Source organism: Zea mays, chromosome 1 (genome assembly GCF_902167145.1).
Source record: "Zea mays cultivar B73 chromosome 1, Zm-B73-REFERENCE-NAM-5.0, whole genome shotgun sequence".
Taxonomy (NCBI): Eukaryota; Viridiplantae; Streptophyta; class Magnoliopsida; order Poales; family Poaceae; genus Zea; species Zea mays.
In genome coordinates this window covers 286,037,974-286,059,376 of record NC_050096.1, presented here as the reverse complement: position 1 = coordinate 286,059,376, position 21,403 = coordinate 286,037,974, and the positions used below count along the sequence as shown (strand labels likewise).

General features: G+C 42.2%; 1 protein-coding gene and 1 pseudogene across 2 annotated transcripts; both read right to left on the bottom strand.

Moving 5' to 3' along the window:
- Positions 1-10,824: 10,824 nt before the first annotated feature.
- LOC103644041 (N-acetyl-D-glucosamine kinase pseudogene) lies at positions 10,825-19,253 on the bottom strand (annotated as a pseudogene). The gene is made up of 14 exons (NR_163189.1): positions 18,692-19,253; positions 17,230-18,521; positions 16,911-17,129; positions 16,637-16,774; positions 15,615-15,682; positions 15,409-15,527; positions 14,783-14,872; positions 14,256-14,637; positions 12,962-13,104; positions 12,546-12,632; positions 12,190-12,446; positions 11,864-12,011; positions 11,531-11,722; positions 10,825-11,283 (listed from the first exon to the last, which is right to left on the bottom strand). The product of NR_163189.1 is annotated as an N-acetyl-D-glucosamine kinase pseudogene (transcript).
- Positions 19,254-20,568: 1,315 nt separating this feature from the next.
- Positions 20,569-21,165, bottom strand: LOC103645624 (transcription initiation factor IIB; the record flags this gene model as incomplete). Its single annotated transcript, XM_008668645.3, has 1 exon — positions 20,569-21,165. A coding segment is annotated over exon 1 (423 nt), but the record flags the coding sequence as incomplete, so codon positions are not given.
- Between the last annotated feature and the right edge of the window lie 238 nt (positions 21,166-21,403).

Genomic DNA, 21,403 nt, shown 5'->3' with positions numbered 1-21,403 from the left:
GTAACGATTCTTTCATCATTTATATAAATATTGATTAAACTAAACCGTATTTTGAAATCTAGATGATTATTAATTTTATATTGATACTTCTTAATATAAAATTGTTTAGAATAAACTAGCAAAATTCCTAAACTAACTGGACTGAATCGAAGTGAACAACTATATCAAGAGATGTTAATGAAGCAATGTTGCTATATGAGATGGTGATGTAAATTGATCATTAAGGTCTAATTATGCAATCAAGCAAAATCCATAACGAATTAATAGTATTACTCATTTGATGTCATATCAAGTTGTTTTACAGATTGAATCAAAACTGTTGGGGGCCTATATTGTCAAAGGTTCTTTGTTTGTTATGTTACATAATTGCCTTAAGGGTGAAAGGTTTTGCCGAAGATCACTTGAATCTCGAAGTTTATTTGTCTAACATCTGGCTTCGGCGATGAACAAGTGCATTTTAGTATGGAGCTAAACTTCGACATAGAACGACATACAAAAACACTTCGTCTGTATGTAAGCGGTAGAGACAGTGGACGAAGACAGCAGCCTCGACCACAAGTCGAAAGGAAGAAGCAGCTGCGGGATAAAGGCGGGGACTTGTGAAGTCAAGAACGAAGAAAAGTACAGTACTGTCCCGATTCTGTTTGTAAATGTCTTATGTAAGAATGGATGAGCATTATTGTAAAATCCATACTATAGGTCGGTTCATCTTCTCTATAAATAGATGAACAATGCTCGGTATAAAGTATCTTTAGCCAGGTGCTACAACTTCGCATAGCTCAACCTCCAAAACACCTTCGTGCTATCTTACATCAAGCAGCCGAAGGTATGGTTGTAAACTTATTTTGTATGAGAGGAATGAGATGCTAAGGCACATGAGACGAGTTCCCATATCTATGTCATGCTTCATGTATTCCATTCGATCACACTCTACTTTCATCGTTGTGTTGTTACCCCGAAGGGATAACACAGGACGAAGGTCTTTACCTTCTAACATTGTTTTTCCTTGTTTTTTTATTCCATACAGCAACTGAAAACAAGTGACCAACAAAAACCATGCTCAACAAGTTATAGTAGCCAACCCGATCTACATTTAAAATTTAGAATTTTTGAATGGCTTTGAATATTCAAATGGTTAGTACCAAAAGTTGTACCAGTAGGCAACCCGATCTACAATTTATTGGTGATCAAAAAATTTTTTTATTTGAAGTTCTTTAAAATCTTAAATATTTGTTTAAAATTCACATATTTTGAGACTCAAACTTTTAATATGTTTAAAACAATACTGGATGGACACAGGTATTATACTCTTTTCACAAAATATAACACTTTGTAGTTGAAACCTTTTTTCATTTGAGTTTGTTTAGCATAAAAGATATTTAATGCAAGTTTAGGAAGTGTTGGCAAAAAGGATATCGTTCTATATGTTCACAAATGTGTGTGCAATCTGTTGGTTGAGAGGTGTTCTGTGTGCTGAAAGATCTTGGGTTTGAACTTCTAAAGGCATTTTTTTTGTTTTCTGAAAATCATTAGGAGAAGCAGACATCTTACAAACCGCATAAATAGCCATTAACTGTGATCGTTCGCTAGAGGCGATTGGGCTGCCTATCTCTGAAAATGGTTTTTGACCTGCCTTGAAAATCCTCTCTATTAACAGATGTGGATGCCTACATATATACTCATACAGTGTTACTCCTAAAATATTATGGATTTTGGTTGTTGTCCTAGATCAAAACATTTTAAGTTTTACTAAACTAATAGAAAATAGTATTAACATGTACAACGTTAAAGAGGTAAATTATAAAACAAATTCCACATGATGTGCATCTGGTAACAATATTGTTCTTTTCTACAAACTTTGGCAGACTATGTCCTGTTTGGGACAACTTCAACTCTAGGGAATTTGGTGAAGTTAGTGGAGCAGGTCATTAGGTGCTCCAAAAAATTGTAGAGCTAATCTGTAAGCCTTTAGAAGACATTTAGATAAGTCATTTTATTTATTATATAGATAAAAAATATTTTTAAAACTATTTAAATTATTATTATAAACTAAAGCTTCACACTGGAGCTAGAATCTAAGGCTGTCTCCAGCAGGAGACTGTAAAGGGTCCTGTACTCTAAATGTAGGGGACGGTCAGGTCCTTTATCCCTCCAGCAAGGAACTCTAAAGCGTCCTCTAAAATTTAGAGGATGGCATGCGTCCGCTATTTGTAGAGGGTGCTCTATACACTGTACATCTTTTTGTGTCTGTACGTTCACGTGGTGACGAGTAGTAAAAATAATATAGAATGTCAAATCTAGTACACTGTTGATATAGAGGATGGAATTTAGAGGATATTGCTGGAGATGAAGAAGATATAGAGTACAGAATCTTTTAGAGAGTGCTGTAAAGGACAAAGAATATTTCTTTAGGGGATCAAATTTAGAGGACGTTGCTGGAGACAGCCTAAAGCCATCCCAAACACCCCTAGAATGGTTTGACTTATTAGAACAATTGGAAATCATGTATACCTCCTCAATCCTTGAATAATAAACATGTTTTAATCAGAAAAATCAAATAAAATAGAATTTAACCCTTAATATCTATTATATTATGTTGTCACCGAGGAACGGATATCGTTTTGCGAGAACTTTGAATAGAAGCCGTTTATTGACACAAAGTTATGTCATGTCACAAATTTGTTGACTAGTTTGTAGTTAAAGTTTGTAATTTACTTCTTGTCTATACAAAATTCGCTTATCATTTTGGAACGGAGGGGTATTTCATGATAGGAGTAAGTTTTTCATGATTCAAGTGGTGTTCTTCGATATCCACTCCTTGACTCACGCTAGTAAAAAAATCAGAAAATATGTATTTCTAGGATTCAAACTCATAACACTTGTTTACCTTCTCTCGAACACCCATAAAAGCTTAGTTATGTGACATGTGTGACTATACAATTGATGTTAATACAATTTTAAATCTTATATTTTATATTTGATACTAGCTCTAAAAGAACTCAAATAAAAAGTTGTTAACTGAAAAGTTATAAATCTGGTCAAGTACTGTAATAATTGGCTTTGTCTTCATTCAGCATTGTTAAGCATCACATATCGATTCGAGAATTAACTTATGTCCAATATTTGGACATATAGAGCATTTTAAATTAAAAGTTCGTTGTTGACTATATAGTTTTAGATTGTTTTTGTATAATATAATTTTAACATAACATTTATCCAACCACATACAAAAATGCTACTATATTTTAAAAACAGCTTATACAAAAAAAATGCTATATTAAAAAAAACAGCTTATTATTAGTGACTGAAGAAGCAAGAACCTACGGTGATAGCTAAACTACCACTGTCGGTTGTGGCCATGAACCATAAGCGGCAGGACATTTTCGATCATTACTGGATACAGTAAAAAATGAGAATGATAACGTGTGATGTGTATGGCCATTCTATCCTTCCGTTACCAAGTCGATCTCGTCTTCTTTCCTCTTTGGCCGATGCCCTTTTCGATTGGTCAGGAGGACCAACCTCGCGTTCAATGTGGACAGCAACAAGGCTATCCTCCTCGCCTCTTACTCAGCTCAGGTCATGCTGCAGATGCACGTGCGCGTGGATTCATACAGTTAACCAAACCAACGGAACACCGAAACTCCTGCCCGGCCCTGCCTTCCACGTTGGTCTGCACGTGTCGAACGCGCCCTCGTCTACTAAGGGCCTGTTCGGTTAGCTCTCAATCCATGTGAATTGAGTGGGATTGGATGGGTTTGAATCCCAAATAAGTCAAACTTCTTCTCAATTTTTTCCAATCCCATCCAATCCATGTGTATTGGGAATAACCGAACAAGCCCTAACGTCGGCAACGCCTTGTCGAATGCCGGGTACCCGCCCACGGCCAAGCACAAATTCCACGTGCTTAGGTGTCAACAGTTACTTAGACTGTGTTAAGCGGTTTCCCTTAAATTTCTCCCCCTATATCTCACTTACGCGTCACGTCAGCGTTCTCTTTCCCCTATATCTCCACGCTCTACAGCGGTTCCCCCTATATCAAACCTCTATATCCCACCACATCAATATTATATACTTTCATCTTCAACTAACTCAACTACCATCCAATTTTTGTTTTATTTTTATTTGCTCTATGAACAGTGTGCGGCCGCAACTTAGTACACAATTAATTAGCAAACTTCGTAATTAGTATAAATACGTTAGTCAAAAATCGTGGCAATTATATGTTTTGTAAATAATAAGAAATTCTCATTCTTCTAGTACACGACACGGGTGGCTTCCACCACACGACTAGCTTCCACGACACGCCACGACATCCTGGCTTCCTTGACACGTCCAAGCCATCTATAAATAAGGTACAGTGCGCCCATGGTGTACTCATCTCCACACTTCTCTCTTATGTACCAGCAGCCATTCCATCAATGTACGTAGTACGTACTGTTCGTTCAGCTCGTCATGGACTCATTCAAAAGCCTAGTGTTGTCTTCGTCATCCGATGATTCAGACGAAGAGATCGAGAACTTGTTGCTTTGTCAACATGTTGACGAACTTGGTCTAGGAGCCTCGAGCACGCGACGTAGGCGCTCTTCATTGCCTCGCCGAGTTATCCATAGGGACCACACTGCTGGAGAAAATCTCATCAAGCACTACTACTTCGGACCTAATCCAGTGTATCCACCACATGTTTTTCGTCGAAGACACATTTCCTAAGTAATGCTTTAACTTTGATTTCGAGGTTCGTTTTCTTATTTTTTGCTTTGCTTTGGTTTTCAGGTTTCGGATGCATCGTCCTTTGTTCATACGTACCCTTCGATCCGTTCAGCGAGAAGACGATTTTTTCACTATTCGATGTGATGCAACAGGTTTAGCAGGGCTCGGTCCATTGCAAAAAGTATGTGCTGCTTTGCGTATCCTTGCTTACGGGTTACCAACCGATGCGGTCAATGAGTACATACAGATTGGGCAGACTACGGCTAGGGACTGTATGATCTGTTTCTGTCGCGCAATCATATCTTGCTTTAGCGAACGATACCTCCGTATCCCTAACCACGAAGACATTGCTCGCATATTTAGTGTAAACGCCGACAGGGGGTTTCCGGGTATGCTAGGCTCCATCGATTGTATGCATTGGGAATGGCGCAACTGTCCTACTGCATGGCGTGGACAGTTTTGTGGGCGCAATTCGAGGCCAACAATGATACTAGAGGCAGTCGCTGGGTATGACCTGTGGATTTGGCATGCCTTTTTCGGAATGTCTCGTACTAACAATGATCTGAACGTGCTGCATCGCTCACCTGTGTTTGATCCATTACGTAATGGGACCATGCCACCAGTGCACTTCACTATTAATGGTACGACGTACAAATTCGGATACTACTTAGCGGATGCATATATCCAAATTGGTCAACCTTTGTTAAAGCAATTCGTCACGCATTTGAGGAAAAAAGGTTCACTTCACAACCAAGCAGGAGAGTTATCGAAAGGATATAGAGCGAGCATTTGGAGTTTTGCAGGCGAGGTGGGCAGTTCTTCGTGGCCCAGCTTATGGTTGGGATCGTAATCACCTTGCAGAGATGATGACTGCTTGCATTATTATGCACAACATGATTGTCGAGGACGAAGGAGATGGCGCGGGAAATGTGGATTTCATTGGCACCACTGGCCCCCCCTAAAGTTTGTAATAATATTCCAGAGGTCCGGAACGAGTGGCTAAACAATCATATCCGCTCTGAATTACCGAACGATCCCGAGCAGGACATCACTTGTCAGGCCACCTACTTGTCTTTGCAACACAACCTGATCGAACACCTCTGGGCACGTCGAGGGTCAATGGGTTGAAGGGCTTCCTCCAACTTATGTGGTAAACTGATGTGTGTTCTACTTCTTTAGTTAACTATTTACTTAGTACCAGTAATGCAAGTGTTGGCATGTATCAAGGTCGACAGTTATGTAGTCATGGTTAGTTCTTCATGTAATGAATCTGCTCGAAATAAAGTGCACATGTTGCCAATCGTGTTGGCATGTATGAATGAACCTTATTCTGAAAATCAATATTCTGAAAATAAACAATGTTCAAAAAGCAAGCTAACGTTCTCAAACAATCAAGCAAATGTTCAAAAAACTCAAAATGACAGATGTCCGAACACACCGGACCACATTACGCCGACACTAGGTTCACAACAAATGTTGTAACAATACTACTCTTCAGACAGGATTGTTGATGAAAAACTCGATTAAACCTTTTCTCCTCGCGATGTAGACAGGTCTCACATCCTATGGTAAAACATCCATATCCATAGCTAGGAGTTCCTTGAGCTCTGCGTCCTTTCGGATTCTGTCTTCAATCATCATTTTCGTTCGTTGCATTTCTATTTCCTTGGATTGGACCTCCAACTTTTTCAGTTCAACTTCCTTCAAGAACTCAATATTCTGTTGTTTCTTATCTGATTTTTCTTCACTGTGCTTCAATCGTTCTATTTGAATGTCATGAATTCTTGATAGGTAGTCAGTAGACTAGGAGGAACTGGACATTGCCTTCTTCCTTGATGCTTTCGTGGAGTCCCGACCCAATGGCCTTTTACCTTTTATACCTACTTCATCATTTTCTAGATCATTAACAGAACCTGAAGGTGTACCACTACCAACAGGCTCCATCCCCGCATTGCCTCTCCATGGGCTTCCATGAACCATGGAATCCCATTTCGGTTCATTTTTCAGGCGCGTCCAGCAATGCATGAAATGAAAAGGTTTTTTGTGTGCGGTAGCATATAGAGTTGCAGCTTTCGAAGTCTACAGAACAATTAAATTACATGTCAGATCACGAATTAATGTAAGTAGACATCAAACCATATCCATACTTAAGTATTACAAAGGAATGTTATTTTACCTTGTCGTTGTCTGTTAGGCCACTCTGATTTTCCCTTAGGACTCTTACGTAGAATCCAGCATATTTGCATGTTTTAGCCCTTATTTTGTTCCATCTGCTGCTCAAAGCCCTATTAAGTCTCATTGGAAACTCCCCTCTAAGTTCATTGTACCTTTTCTCAATTCTAGCCCATAGAACCTCCTTCCTCTGCCCTGTGCTAATGACTGGGTCACTACTAATCTCTAGCCAAGTTTTGCAAAGCAAAAGGTCCTCATCAGGTTTGAAGTTATGTTCCTTTGTCCTCCTACCTGTCCCAGGTGTGTCCGAAGGTTTGGTAGGGTTGTTTACTTCCTGGACATTGTGCTCTGCTTCTGATTCCAAATTGATAGGGTCAGTCGGGTTTGTCACATGGGTATAAACCTGGGGAAATGGACTAGGTGGTACCATCTGGGCTTGACCCAATGATGTTTGTGGTGGAGGACCACCTGGATTCATCATAGCAAAATATGGGTTCCATGGATTGCGAAAGGGAAATGAAGATATGTCATTAGGTCCCTGGGACCAGGTAGGATTGCTCATGTGGCTTGTACTACCAGTCATTGTAGCAGGATGGGTTTGGTCTAATCCTTGGCCCTGCCAGAATTGAGGATCCCACATGGGTGGGGGGAAATCTGGTTACCTATACTGGGGCAGGCACCAGGAGGTCGAAAAGGTGTGTTTCGGTTGTTCTCAGCCATTCTAGGAATGAAATACACGAATCAATGAATTGGAACAATAGATAACACACTTTTACTAAAATATAGCAAGTTTCATGCATTTCACAAAAGGTTCATACAAAAGGAACATTAACAAACATCCCACATGTCCTACATCGGCAACCCATGCATCACAGACATCACACATAAGTTTTTATTTATTTGGATGCATTACTAGCACTAAGACTCTACTAGGTACCACATTTACAGGTTCCAAATGCTATACCTAGTGGATCTGTCGGAGTCATACGAGTCATTGTCACTGGCCTCATACAATTCTGGTGAGGAAGGGGGGGGGTGAAAGGATTTTGGGGAAGTGGGTTGACATGCTCCAAAACTTTAATTTCTTCCTCCATCCTCTCCTTCTCTGGGTCTGACCTTGCTTTGCTCTCTAGTGCATCCTGCTCCATGAGGTCTACCTCCTTTCGAATTGCAAGGAGAGCATTGAGAAGGTAATGCTCGTCACCCAAATGCATGAAAGCCTCTTCTAGAAAGCTTCTAATATTCAATGCGCCAGTTTCCACTGAGGATGCAAGATTCAGGACCAAGTTTTGCAGCAGTTTGGCATCATGGCTACTCATCTTGAATCCTATCCTCAGGCAGTTTCTCCTTGTCTAGACAAGGTGCATACATGAAAAAATTAGGCCCACTGTTGTTACTAATTAGTGCAATTTAAGTGGTCATGGCAGCTACCAAAATACAGGAAGTGTGGGTAACATGTATAAAATGTTGGTCATGGCAGCTACCAAAATTGTTATTGTGGAAGAAGAATGCTAAACAAATGATACACATTTTATAAACACTTGAACAGTGGGTAGGCAAATCTGTAGGTTACATATAGTAAACTAGAATTAGACTACAAACATGAAAGCACAGACAACATCCATGGAAACTAGACTTAAGAAATTGATTAAAAACAATGAACTAAAGCGAAAAAGGAATTAGAACCTCAATTACTTGAAGTGGACGTCAAATAATCAACTAAAGTTTTGAAGCTGCATAATAAGTAAAGGTGTTCGTTAGTTGCATGCAATGGTTACTCTTGTAAGCAAACACTACTGCAAATTATAGGTTCAGTTAGTGGAAATCATAGACAGAGGTACACTACGGGCCAACAAAGGTTAAAGGAAACTATGGATCCTTACAGTTATCGGAAATCAAAGCTAATTTTGGGATGAAATCAACCTACACAATGGTCGAATCGGAGATCCGAGAAAACCTAAACCCTAACTGTGAAATAAGTTCAAGAACACATAAACCCTAACTTTGAAACCAGTTCAAGAACACCTAAACCCTAGTGTAAATTGAAGCTACGTATATTTGGGCAAGGGATTCAATCAGAGGTGGAGACATTGGCGAAGACACGAATCGTACCTTGGACCTTGCAGATCGAATGAAGCAGATCGGCTCAACATAGATCTATCGCCGGATCGATGACCTCCCTTTGGACGAGAGGTCGCAGACGACGTGTCGGCTGACAGAGAACAACGGTGGCGGCGTCTTCGCATGGATCTGTCGGCTCGTCGGTTCGCGAAGCTGGACGGCGGAGCCGCGTCGAGGTCCCCCACCGGTGGTCGCCAGTCGGAGCAAGAAAACGGAATCGCGGGAGAGGGCGGCTCGACGGGTACCTTTTCCGGCGGCGGAAATGGCGAACTGGGTTCGCCTCCAATAGCGTCCTCGGAGTATTCCGCACCCGCGGGCGTGTGGGTGAAGGAAGCGGCTGCGGGGGAGGAAAGCGGCGTAGAGTGCCCCTCCATGTAGCATGAGAGAGAAAGATTTGCGACGGGAGAGGAGGAGGAGGAGGAGGACGCCGGTGAACGCAAGGGGGGGACTGTAGCCCCAATATCGTGTACAGTGATAGGGGAGGGGGAGGGCTGCCGCATCCGTTGAAGCCAGTCTTATATGGCCAGAGGTGAGAGATCCGTGCATTGCTATTGTTCTAGTTAGACTTTATTTTAACTAGTGAAAGTGCACGCGTGGCACGCGCGTGATAATAAAATATTATATATACCATATATATATATATATTATATTATGAGCCAAGTGCTTCCAATAACTAGAGAAAGCTCAGATTAGACTGTGCAATCTGATCGAGCCGGACCAGATCTGGGCTGCTATAAAAACACACCCACACCGCCAGGGATTAGGTTTTAGCGGCGGTGGTAGTTCGCCGCCCTGAGGCGGGCGACCGATGGCGGCGCTCTATCAGGAACGAGCGACGGCGACTCGAGCGGGCGGGCAAGCGGTGATGACGCTCCCGAAGCGGACGGGCGGCGACAGCGCACCCTAGGTCTGGTGGCAACGGCGGTTGTGCGAGGCGCGGTAGGCGTCGGCAGCGGCGGCGGTGGCGACGAGGTACGCGGGTCGTGCGAGGCGCGGTCGTCTCTGGCGATTGCGGGCACGTGAGGCATGGGTGGCTCAGGAGTCCTTCGACGACCAATTCCTCCTACCCGGCGGCTTCGGCGGCGTCCTTTGATCTAGCGGCCTCGGGATCGTCCCCCGGCGACGAACTATCCGATCCATGTTTATGTTATCAGTAATTATGTTTTATGCCTGTTACTTACACTATTTATGCATTCCAGTGATGATTTTACGACAATGAATACGATTTTATGTTGCCATAAAACTATCCCTAATTCCCGCGGGGGCTGTTAGTTGAACCGATATTAGATTTTTTTATCAATTATGCTACATAGTGTATGTAATTATGCGACTTTGTATATGAATTTATGCTCTGTGTGAACCATGCCATCCTTTTTTTTGCATGCGTGCAATGGAAACGAAAATATCATTCAAAATTTCCACGCATGCAATGGAAACTCCAACGATCTGTCATAATTTTGGATCTGCCTAAAAATAGAAACCCCATGGATGCGACTCCCATATTTTTCGGAACTGTCATAAAAATAGGATTGTGTATAGAACCCACCAGAGATATCAACTTCTCACATTGGCTCGATATTTACGCTTATAACCGAGGGGTTTTATGCTCAAAACTTAAGATTTTTACGCTCGAACCTGGAGATGCGTCCACCAGTGAACCACATGCCAGATTTTTTACGCAGTGTACAACATTGCATAAATATCTACACTGTGTAACATAATTTGTATAAGTATAGTAGGTCAATGCCCATGCGTTGCAACGGGAACATATAAATTAGTCAGGAATCATCTTAGAAGATTTTGCCGACACCTATTCACACAAACAGTAAATTAGTCAGCATTATATTCATTTACGAGAAATTGTTATACAATCACATGAAAAACAACTAATTGTGATTCCTCTTTTCAAGTATTGCTCTAGCTAAATTAGGAACTTGATTCCACACAAGAGGACATATTAAAGAATTTGGTATTCAGAAAGGAAAATATAGGAGCACATCATCGTCAAAATATGAACGCCTTCCAGAGATGGTCTCAAGCAGTACAAAGCAAACTTATACACTGCGTTGTAGTACAAAGCAATTTTATACACTGCGTTGTACTCATCAGGAGCATTGTACTCGTCATCTTGTTTCTTGTCAACGCCAAAGCTGATGTCTGAAACCTTTGCAACATCGTCTTCAGTCAAGGATATGCATGAACTGTTTAGTGTTACAGGAGTGTTTTGCTGGTGTGTATATTGCAGACGTGACTGCTAGTTCAGGTGCTCCACTTCGTTAACTGCAGTAGTGTTTTGACGACAATTAGTAAAAGCTAAAATGAGTGTTATCCTATCAACAACTACTAATACCATGAGCCTTAGTATGACGAGTACATACACTTACATGTATTACATGTGTTCTTTAGATGGATAATAATATATAACCATTTTACTCATTTTTTATATCTGAAGACATCTTAGAGTAGTGAGTTATCCTGTATTAACAATACTGTCGTAGATTAGAAAACACAGTCCCTTTTGACTAACCTGGCCCAGTCACCCAGAACTGGCCCTGCACCTGCTGCTCGAGCTTCCCTACCATCACTGGTGAACCCATACGCTATGGTCCCTGTCCCTGCGATCAGCACACATCCGTGCAGCTTGCCCATGGTTCCACTGGCCAGCGCCGCCACCGCGTCGTTCTCCACGAACAGCTTGACATGGCTTGGAAATATGTCCCTGAAAAAGAGCGTTTGCCTGTGCGCTCAGTCGGAGACGAACTTAACTGAAGAAAAGACTACAGTTTCAGCTGACAGCTGTCTGAAAATTTATAATGTTTGGGTAAACTAAATTGGGTGTATATCTATATGCTAGACAGACCTGAGCCAGTCCAGCATTCTCTGCTGATCGACTGGATGGTTGACGCCTGCTACGGCCAAGCAGACGGCGCAGACATTTGACCGTCGCCGGCGCGCCTTGAGCAGCGCCTGCGACATCACCCTCTCCAGCGTCTCCCTTGCCCTGTCCTCTGAACAATCGGAACAAGTACTTCTTTTACTAATCCTACGTTTATTCTAACCAGCAAAGGGAAAAAACGATGGTTTGACTGGTTTATTATCCATCACGATCATTGCTTGATCGTGACTTGTGCAGAGCAAGCAGCTGCGACCGTCGAGGTTCGGAGCGAGTCCAGGCGCGGCTGTTACCTCCGACGGAGTTGTGGTTGGAGTAGCCGGCGACGGTGCGGGAGAGGACGGGGAGGGGGTCGTTGAAGGGCATGGCGGCGGGGATGCAGACGCAGACGGTGTTGCTGGTGCCGCCGACGCCGAGGATGACGCTGCCCATGCGCGGGCTCTGGCACTCCTCCACGTCCCACATGTCCCGCCCCGTGAGCCGCTGCATCTCCTCTCTCTCTCTCTCTCTCTCTTCTATCTGCCCGAGCACTCGCTGGCCTACATTACTCCTGAAACAGAGAAGAAATACAAATTGCTATTAATTTTGCCAAATGGATAGTGCATGTAATGATGTTCTTCAACAAAACATGAAGACTCAAAAGGCTCACTTGAGATAAACAAGCATCATAGGTCCTCAAATCCAGGTAAGCACCACTTGGTTATATGCAGCTCTAAGGATTAAGCATTAACTGTGTCTGTGTGATAAACAAAAGCTAGCAGTAAAATAATCCGCTGAAGTAGAGAGGCCATTCACTCGTATACCATCTTGTACCGAAACGTAATAACTAATATACAGAATATAGGTAAATACCCGTGCGTTGCAACAGGAAAAAATAGTACAACAATAACCTAGACAGATACATAAAACATGAGGGAGTATGCAAGTACAAAAGGCTTCATAAAGAATATTAGGCATAATCGACATGAAAGTTTCAGACATATGCTTGTCATGTTTTTCAGTAATCATAGCACAAATACAACAACAAACTGATCAATACAAAACGTCCTCCGAATCAGAGCCAACCTGATAGCTTGAGATCCTCTACACACTGGTCAACAACGCGAAACATCCGAACGACAACGCTCTTGGTGGCACCATGCTTCTTCCCCAAGATGCCCTCTTGATGCAGTTGAGGAGCACCAGGATGAGGAGCGGCCACGTGGTGGCTGCAAACAAATAGCATCACGCCGTCAATAACAAAATCGTGAAACCATCAGCCAATGATGTGAGATGTGAAGGGCAAGGGAAATGCATATTCGTAATTGTCATTCAAATATTCAATGATTTGACACGGGCTAAAATTTAGTCCGAAGAAACAAACACAACATATAACATAACTAAAGTAGCTTCCTAGGCATAAACAACTTTTAATAAAGCGAGCCACTGCAATATGTTTGCAACTGAGATTTCACGCAATATGTGAGAGGGTAAGGGAAATGCATTTGGGGGTAACGCGGTCACCCTGCAGCCATGTTCGTTTTCTATGTCAAATAAAATGGGTCCATTATTTTCTATGTTAAGTCTCGTAAGTTAAGGAAAAAAGTGTGGGTCATAACTCAAAAGCAAGCAGACCTATGATCAACACAAGATAGCATTACGCCAAAAATATGCAGCATACCTATGATCGTCACAAGAAAGCATTATGCCAAACAAAAATATGTGATGCATGCCTGCTGGAGTTAAATGTTTCAAAGGATCATACATCATTAAAGTGCCAATTGTCTACTGGTGTCAAGTGTTTCAAATGATCATATATACATCATTAAATTCTCTTCTGGTACTCTGCCTTTTAAACATAACCAATTATCCTTTTAATGTTCTGATTTCAGTCTACTAAATTTTACACAAAATTACTATCTCATTTAATCTTCACACAAGAACAACACCTAATTTCTCTTTTTCTAGCATATACGGAACAAATTACTAAAAATCACTTAGATATTTTATTTCTACGTGAAACTCTTTCTACAACCTCTAAATATACAATCAACTCATATGTCCAATTTTTAGAGATTTTACATTGACGAATCTAATGATATTAACCAATTATTGAAAAGCACTAATTCAACAAAACAGCTGTAAAGGGTTTCAAATACTTGATATCTAATATTTTTCCAATACAAGGCTAATATAATTGATTTCACATTTTTACTATTTTTCTAGAACTTTCTACGACGTTTTCTCATTATGGTAAAATGCACATGCGTTGCACCGGCACACAATCATATTCACTTCCACTCACCATCATGGTGATTGAAATAATGAGTACATCTCTACTACCATAAATATACTGAAACCAGTAGTACTTGTGCATTACCTTTTTAAGATTTTGAATATCCGCTTCTTTAGCTTTGATTTGAAGTTCGTTCTTTGTTTTGTCCCTTTCTCAGCTCCAGTATGTCAACGTATGAGACGATGCCTAGGCAAACCTCCTCCAGCACCGCCTTGACGGCATCGACTACGGGGTACCCGCACATCGAGTTGTTGTTGGGTGTGGCGAACATCTCTGACACGATGCTTGAGCGATTGTCCAGCAGGATGGATCCGTCGTAGACCTAGATGAAGAAATAAACAAGAGTATTTTGTTGGAGTTGTGTTGCAATAGCAGCTCGAGTGCCTTCATCTTGAATAGACAATCCACGCTTAAGGATGTGCTTTGGCCATTGTGATGTATTCTTGTGGTTTAATGTCATCCTTTCCTATAAATATTTCAGATGAATTAGCAACATTGTTGGGGGTGGGAAGTGGGAAAGTAGGCCAAGATGAAATGTGTTTTTTGGCTTTTGAGGATTACAGATTTTAGACAACTACAGTACATTGTAATTGATAAGCAGTACACTCTACCTTTGACAGACCAGTTAGTCCATCCTTGACTTTGGGGATGATGAGGATGTGTGTTGGAGCTTGAGTGTTTATGTCCCTGAAAGCCAGTACCTAGAACCAAAACATGATGCACTTCATAGATTGTGAATATCATAATCTATAGCAAAAGAAGAATCATACATTAGGCATTTGGGCTGAAGGTTTAGCCATTCACACAAAGCATCAAACAATATAATTCAATGAAGCACTCAGTTCACTCAACACAGTTGCCATTTAGAAATCTAACTTTGATTCTATACTCATGTAACATGATAATGACAAGAGCGGCTACTTGGCAAAAGAGCAGGTTGCTTGTTCCCATTTAAATAGAATAATTTTGTATAGAAGTTAAAAAGCTTAGAAAACAAAATAATATGGGGATATGATTAATTACAGTTTTCATTGCCATAATATGGTTTCTACTATGAAATAGTACAAGCTCATCCATTTTAGAAGCAACCTAAATATTAAACAAACAACGATACAGACTTAAGTTCTAAGCAGTAAGGCTCAGTCAATCACCTAGTTTTCTATTTCTTAAACAAAATGTTAATCATTTGTTAGCTTGGAAGATAAAAGAAAATGCCACAAGTTAGTAGTTCACATACTTGATGACAAAGGATGAAAATAACAACCTTATGTGGTGCTTGGTCTTCAGGCTCTTTTGAATCTCCTAGCAAGCTCTTCTTTTTACCAGCTTTTAAATTTGGCAAGAATGCCACAACAGCTAAATGGCAGGCATAATGTAATTAGTATTATATACGTACATGAGATCGTATAAAGGAAGATCATGCTGGAAAACAATAGCACATACAATGTGTCCTCCCAAATATAGACTTGTGATCATACTCAGGATCTGTTAGGTCCACAGGGTAACTCGAGCTGGCAAAGTAAACATGGGGAAACAAAGATGCAATATGCTTAATAGCATGTAACAGTAAATACACAAAATTCAAAACAAATAGGCCATAGTTGCATGAAATAATGTTTATGTTACTGAAATTAGTACCATAGCACTGAAGGATAGTATGTTAATTATCGTGAGTGCTGGTAACTTCCCATACTGCATATGGTATGTTTGCCTCATGCCAAATAAATGTGTCCTGATTAGCAAAATCATTGAACTTGTCACCCACTAACAAATACATCCACATATCATGCAACAGCATATCCACCATGCATTTGGTGTTGAGCAACTCAAAAACGACTACTAACCAAGGGAAGACCAAAAAATAATAATGAACTCTGCATTATCCATTTTGTTGTTCATGTTCATAGACATTTCCACTCTAGCGTAAACATATCGAACAACCACTCTTCCATCATCAACAAATTATTCAAAATTCAAAAACCCAGTTTAACACACCTAAAGTGAGATCCTTATTCACACGGTAAAAGGAATGCTGATTGTGCAGAGCACCAAAACAAGGTGATCGCCAGGCCCTAAAATATCTCTCTTGCATTCGAACAAAAACAAACAAATGCTTCCACATCCACGAAAAGTCAAGTCCTCTTATGAACAAAACCTATGATTACCTCTAACGACTACAGCTTCAAGATTACATCAACCAAAGGAAAGGTCAAAGTAAATCTTAAAACTACCTTAGCATCAGAGAAAACAAAACAAAATTACCCGTACTACAAAACTGCAACCATACCATGATCTGATTTACTGAAATCCTATCTGTATTCTAATTTGAGAAACAATGTAGCTATATGTGTTCATGTCCGTAGTTATCCAACCATTTGCACCCTGGTCATGGTAGTATTTTCTTAGTTTACTGATGAAGTGAAAACAACTATTGAGGGGAAATAGTTAAGGGACAATAGACATACCAACAATCCCCAAGCATTCCTAACACAGCTCCAAGTTGTGAACATAGGTCTATCTTCTGAACATTTTAACTCCTTGATATCGTCTACATACATAGTGAGCCTTGACTTTGCACTTCCAATGTTTTAGACACAAAAATCCTAGAGAGAAACAGTTATTGTTGTAAGTTGTAATATCAATATCATAAATAAATCAATGAATAATATATAATGATTAGTTGTTGAAATTTTACAAGTTCAAGAATCTATTTCAACATAAGAGGCTAAACCAATTTACTTAGTTATCGACCCTCACAGCTTGCTGCGCTAGAAAAGCCCATCTCTCCATGAAAACATCCTCATATATGACTTTATTCTTGTCACCTGCTGCTTCCACATCCCCTGTAGCATGTGATCGCTTGATTCTGGCATGACCATCAATGAATCGGTGAACAAGAGCTTGAATTCTATATCGGCACCACATAGTGGACTGTCTTTAAAGCATGATATACATGCGCTGCCAAAGAAATCCAGTAAGAACATATTGAAGCAAGGAACAATTAATCTAGATGTGACGAACGAGGCACACTTGCAGAATTTATGGGTACACAACTTACATTTTCTACTTTCATGGAGCAGTGTCTGGCAGACAGTGAAGCTAAGCAGACCTAGCTTGGAAGTGTTGGAGTCATAACCAAATGGGCATTTTGCTGGTACCACACAAGGACCCTTGCCCTTTTCTTCACCATGATCACGACTTTCCTTGAGGTTGCTACCATGATCCTTGCCGGTGATAGGGCATACACCGTCGATGCTATTGTCAGATTTTGTAGGGAATACACCGCTGATTCTATTGACAGGGCATACACCACTGCAGCCGTTTTCCGCACGAGATGCTGACATGCTGTGTTATCCGGCCAAACATAACAAACTCAGTTTCACCCGTTTTGTCCCCAGCCACGATGACAAGTTTATACCTGATCTGATTAAGAACAATTTAGTAACCATAGATGTTTCGATACAGGTCATTAGGTACAAAACCCAAAGAATGAGAAGTATAACTGGGAAGTAAAGCTCAAATCAAAAAACATGGAATCCTAGGCACACAACTCAATCCCGAGTATCGACAAAACATCTGAGAAAAAACAATAGGGAATTCCTCACTGTAATTAACAGAGGCACTCGAAGAATAGTGTCCCTAATTATGTTTGCAAGTCTCCATGCTACAACGGTTAAGCTAATCAGAACATTCAGCTGGTAAACCATAGCCTTCATAGTTCAGAGGGGACGTGACATATTGTTGGGCTAATGGGACAAATACAGTGCATTAGGAACATGCTGCATTTTCACTTTATCTTGATTATAATTGGAACAACCATAGTCTTGACTGTATGCCTGTGTGGTTGTGGCTGTGCGGCATACCAACCTATTGCAGTGGTGCAAATCCTCATGCACCAGCGATTTTTTTACTGGCCTATGGTGTCTCAGTAAACACCACAATCATTTTGCTATCTGGGCACCGGGCAGAGACATTGCTCGAGGCTTCTACATGTCCTAAACTCCTATATAATTTGATTAATTGTTGAACAAAGTCTGTAAGGTTTGGCTTTTCGCTCTATAAAATACGCTTCCCTTTTTGGGAGCGAGTATAGTAGGCTAGTGGTAAAAGCAACATAAATGTTAACACAAAACTGCTTTTTGCCTCCTCTGTAACTGGATTATATTATAGGATCTTAGTTGTATTCTGTATAACTGAAACTATGCGGGGCAAATGAGTTTAGTTTAGTTAGCATTATTTATTTTGTGTGTGCTCAAATCAAGTTTTGGTAAAGAACATGCTTTCAATCCTGTGAAATGGTTTTTCCATCTGTTCAACTCCTTTTGTTCTTGGCTGGTCCTCTGAGATAACCTGAAAAGGTACAAAGAGAAGGCCTCCTTGTTGGCATCCACCCGATGAGGAATAGGTGGACCAAGAAAACGTGTGACATATACTTTCAGTAATACCAAAGGTGAAGACTATGTTGTTACTAAACAATTTAGGTAGCAAAATCAGTACATCACAGGAAGAACCAATCTTGCCTTGGGATAGACGATGCAACAATGGCGCATGAGGTATTAGAGGGCGATGACCTTGCCGACCAGGAACGTGGCGCGGCCGTCGCAGCAGCCTCCTCGTCGTCGGGGGTGCTCGAGGCGGTGAGCGCGATGACCTTGTCGACCATGAACGTGGCGCAGCTGTCGCAGCAGCCTCCTCATTGTCGGGGGTCCTCGTGTATACGGGTCGAGGCTAGGGTTTTGGGAATCCTAGGCAAGGGAGCAGGGTTCTCTCCGTCTACCGGTAGCCTCTGAGCTGCAGGGATGCGACCGGTCGGGGAGGCGGCGAGGGGGAGGGAGTGGTGGTGTGGTGGGGCTTCGGCCTCGTTCGATGACGACGGCATGCGTCGTGGCTGCGGGGGTTCGGGGAGGCAGCGATGGGGAGGCAGTGGTGGCACGACGGGGACACGCGCGTCGCGGCTGTGGGACTCGGGGAGGTGGCGAGGGGTGGCGCGGCGGCTCGGAGCCGGGACGGAGCGGTGGCGCGGCCTCGTGCGACGACATTCGCAGCCGGGTCAGGGAGGTGTGTGCGTGTGCTGGGCAAGCGGGAATGGGAATAGGCTATGCGGGAGCGGGAATGGAAGCGGCAGAACAGGGAATGGCAGAACCAGGAATGGCAACCTACCCCTTGCTGTCTTAATAAGTAGTAAAGATTATAATGATATGATACTATCCCTACTGTAAACAGAAAAGATCTTACAGAAGCAATGGAAGGGGCGGTATCATCTAGAGCGGCAGGGTGAGTGACATCAGCACCAAATATAATTGTTGGTTCAATTGTAACACCCGGTAAGCTTTCTTTGGGATTAGCAAATTCTAAGTTTCTTCCTCCAAACTGCAAAGAATGAATACATTAGTACCATGCTTCTCAACAAATTTTGTGAAGAGATCAAGTTGAGATTAACCTTGGCATTGATCTTAATAGCAACATTAGCAAAATATGCAGGGCCTGCTCTTCTAACATTTTTATCCAAGCAACACTGCGACATGATACCAATCTCTGTCTCGCAGATCCTTTTGAAATTACCTATTGTTGAGAGTAGTCAAGCATGACATATATGTGATAATCAGGGAATAAACAAAGTTTGCTGTAATAAATATTACCATATAAGCCGCCATTTTTCTCTGGTAGTATAGCAAGCAAAAGATCAAACTTTTGCCATCTTAGCTTGTTCCGAGCATCCTGATAGAGCCTACGAAGATCAGTTTCAGCTTGTTCAGGACGAGCGGTGTATATTGGAAGTCTCAAGTTATCCATGTCCTGAAACCAGAGTGGAATGGTAAACTGGGAGTCATGCAAGAAAATTCTTTGATGATAAGGAAATCAAAAGCAAACGTAAATGTATATTACCACTCCAGTAGTGCGAGACCACTTAATCAGATCAGAGCAAAATTTACCAACACTATCTGCACGCAACTTTTGACAAAAGTTAACGCAGGCCCAGTTGCCCACCCTTGCACCATCTACTACTTGCTGCACATAACAAAATAGAATGTGTAGACAAATAATAAAATTAGTAACATAAATTTACCATCACAAAAATTCCATCATTCCACTTCAGTGAACATGTAGCAAGAAGCCTATGTAGCTACCCTAGTATAGAGGGAACAAAACTCAAGCAACCCGGTCAAGCTTCTCCTATAAATCATGATATTTACCATGGAAAGAATTTACTTATCCATAGACATAACACTATGTTTATCGCACATTGAATTGAATAAGGTTTTTAGAATGATAACTACTATTGCTACAATGTTAATGGTTGTTCAGATGTTCATGGCGTACCTTTTTTATCATGTTCCACTGACCATCCTTTGGACAACACAAACTGTCAGACCCAGTGCCACGGTACTTCAGCGCAAACTACTACATACTTGGATAGAACCAGATCGAAGCTGTAGCGTAAGAAAGGGAGTTCCGGAGAGGCGTACCTGTCAGCCATGTTGGCGATGGTGCGGAAGGCGAGGATGAGGGATCGGTCGGGGTTGGAGCCGCGGTTCTGCCACCTGCCGAGGGAGGAGGAGAGGAAGTCGCCCTGGGCGCCGTTGGGCTTGGCGATGACGGTGGAGAGGCCGCCGTCGGTGAGGAGCGGGTTGGAGGGGCCACCAACGCGGACGGGGTCGTTGTCGTTGGACTCGTTGGTGAAGGTACGCCACTCGGAGGTCTCGTCGACGGAGTGCGCCTCGAGGACGAGGCCGCACTCGGTGCACACCGTGTCCCCCGCCGAGTGGTCGAACGCCACCTCCGTCTGCTTCTTGCAGTCGGGGCAGTAGGAGTCGCTCATCTCGCCCGACAGCCGCCTCCCCTCCTTCCTTCCTTTCTCCTTCCTCCCACGCAACCGGTGCTGTGGGGCGAGGCGCGGTGATTTGGGCTTGGGGGACGGGGGGAGAGCCGGAGAGGGAGGGAGCACCCACAGGAGAGGAGGGGGAGGAAGGGTAAGAGAGAAGCGGACGAGGCAGACCGGTCAGGCCAGAGGGCGAGGGGGGAGCGGCGGCGGTGTGTTGGAGGATCTGTCGAGGAAGAGGGGAGTGGAGAGAGGAGCAGTTGCGATCGAAGGATGGAGGAGGCTTGAAGGGGAGGCGACGAGACGGACGGTGATGATTTGATGCATATAGATGGACAGTGCAGATTGGCTGAAGGCAGAACCAGGAGAGGCAGCCTACCCCTTACAGCCTTAATAGTAGTAAAGATATCAT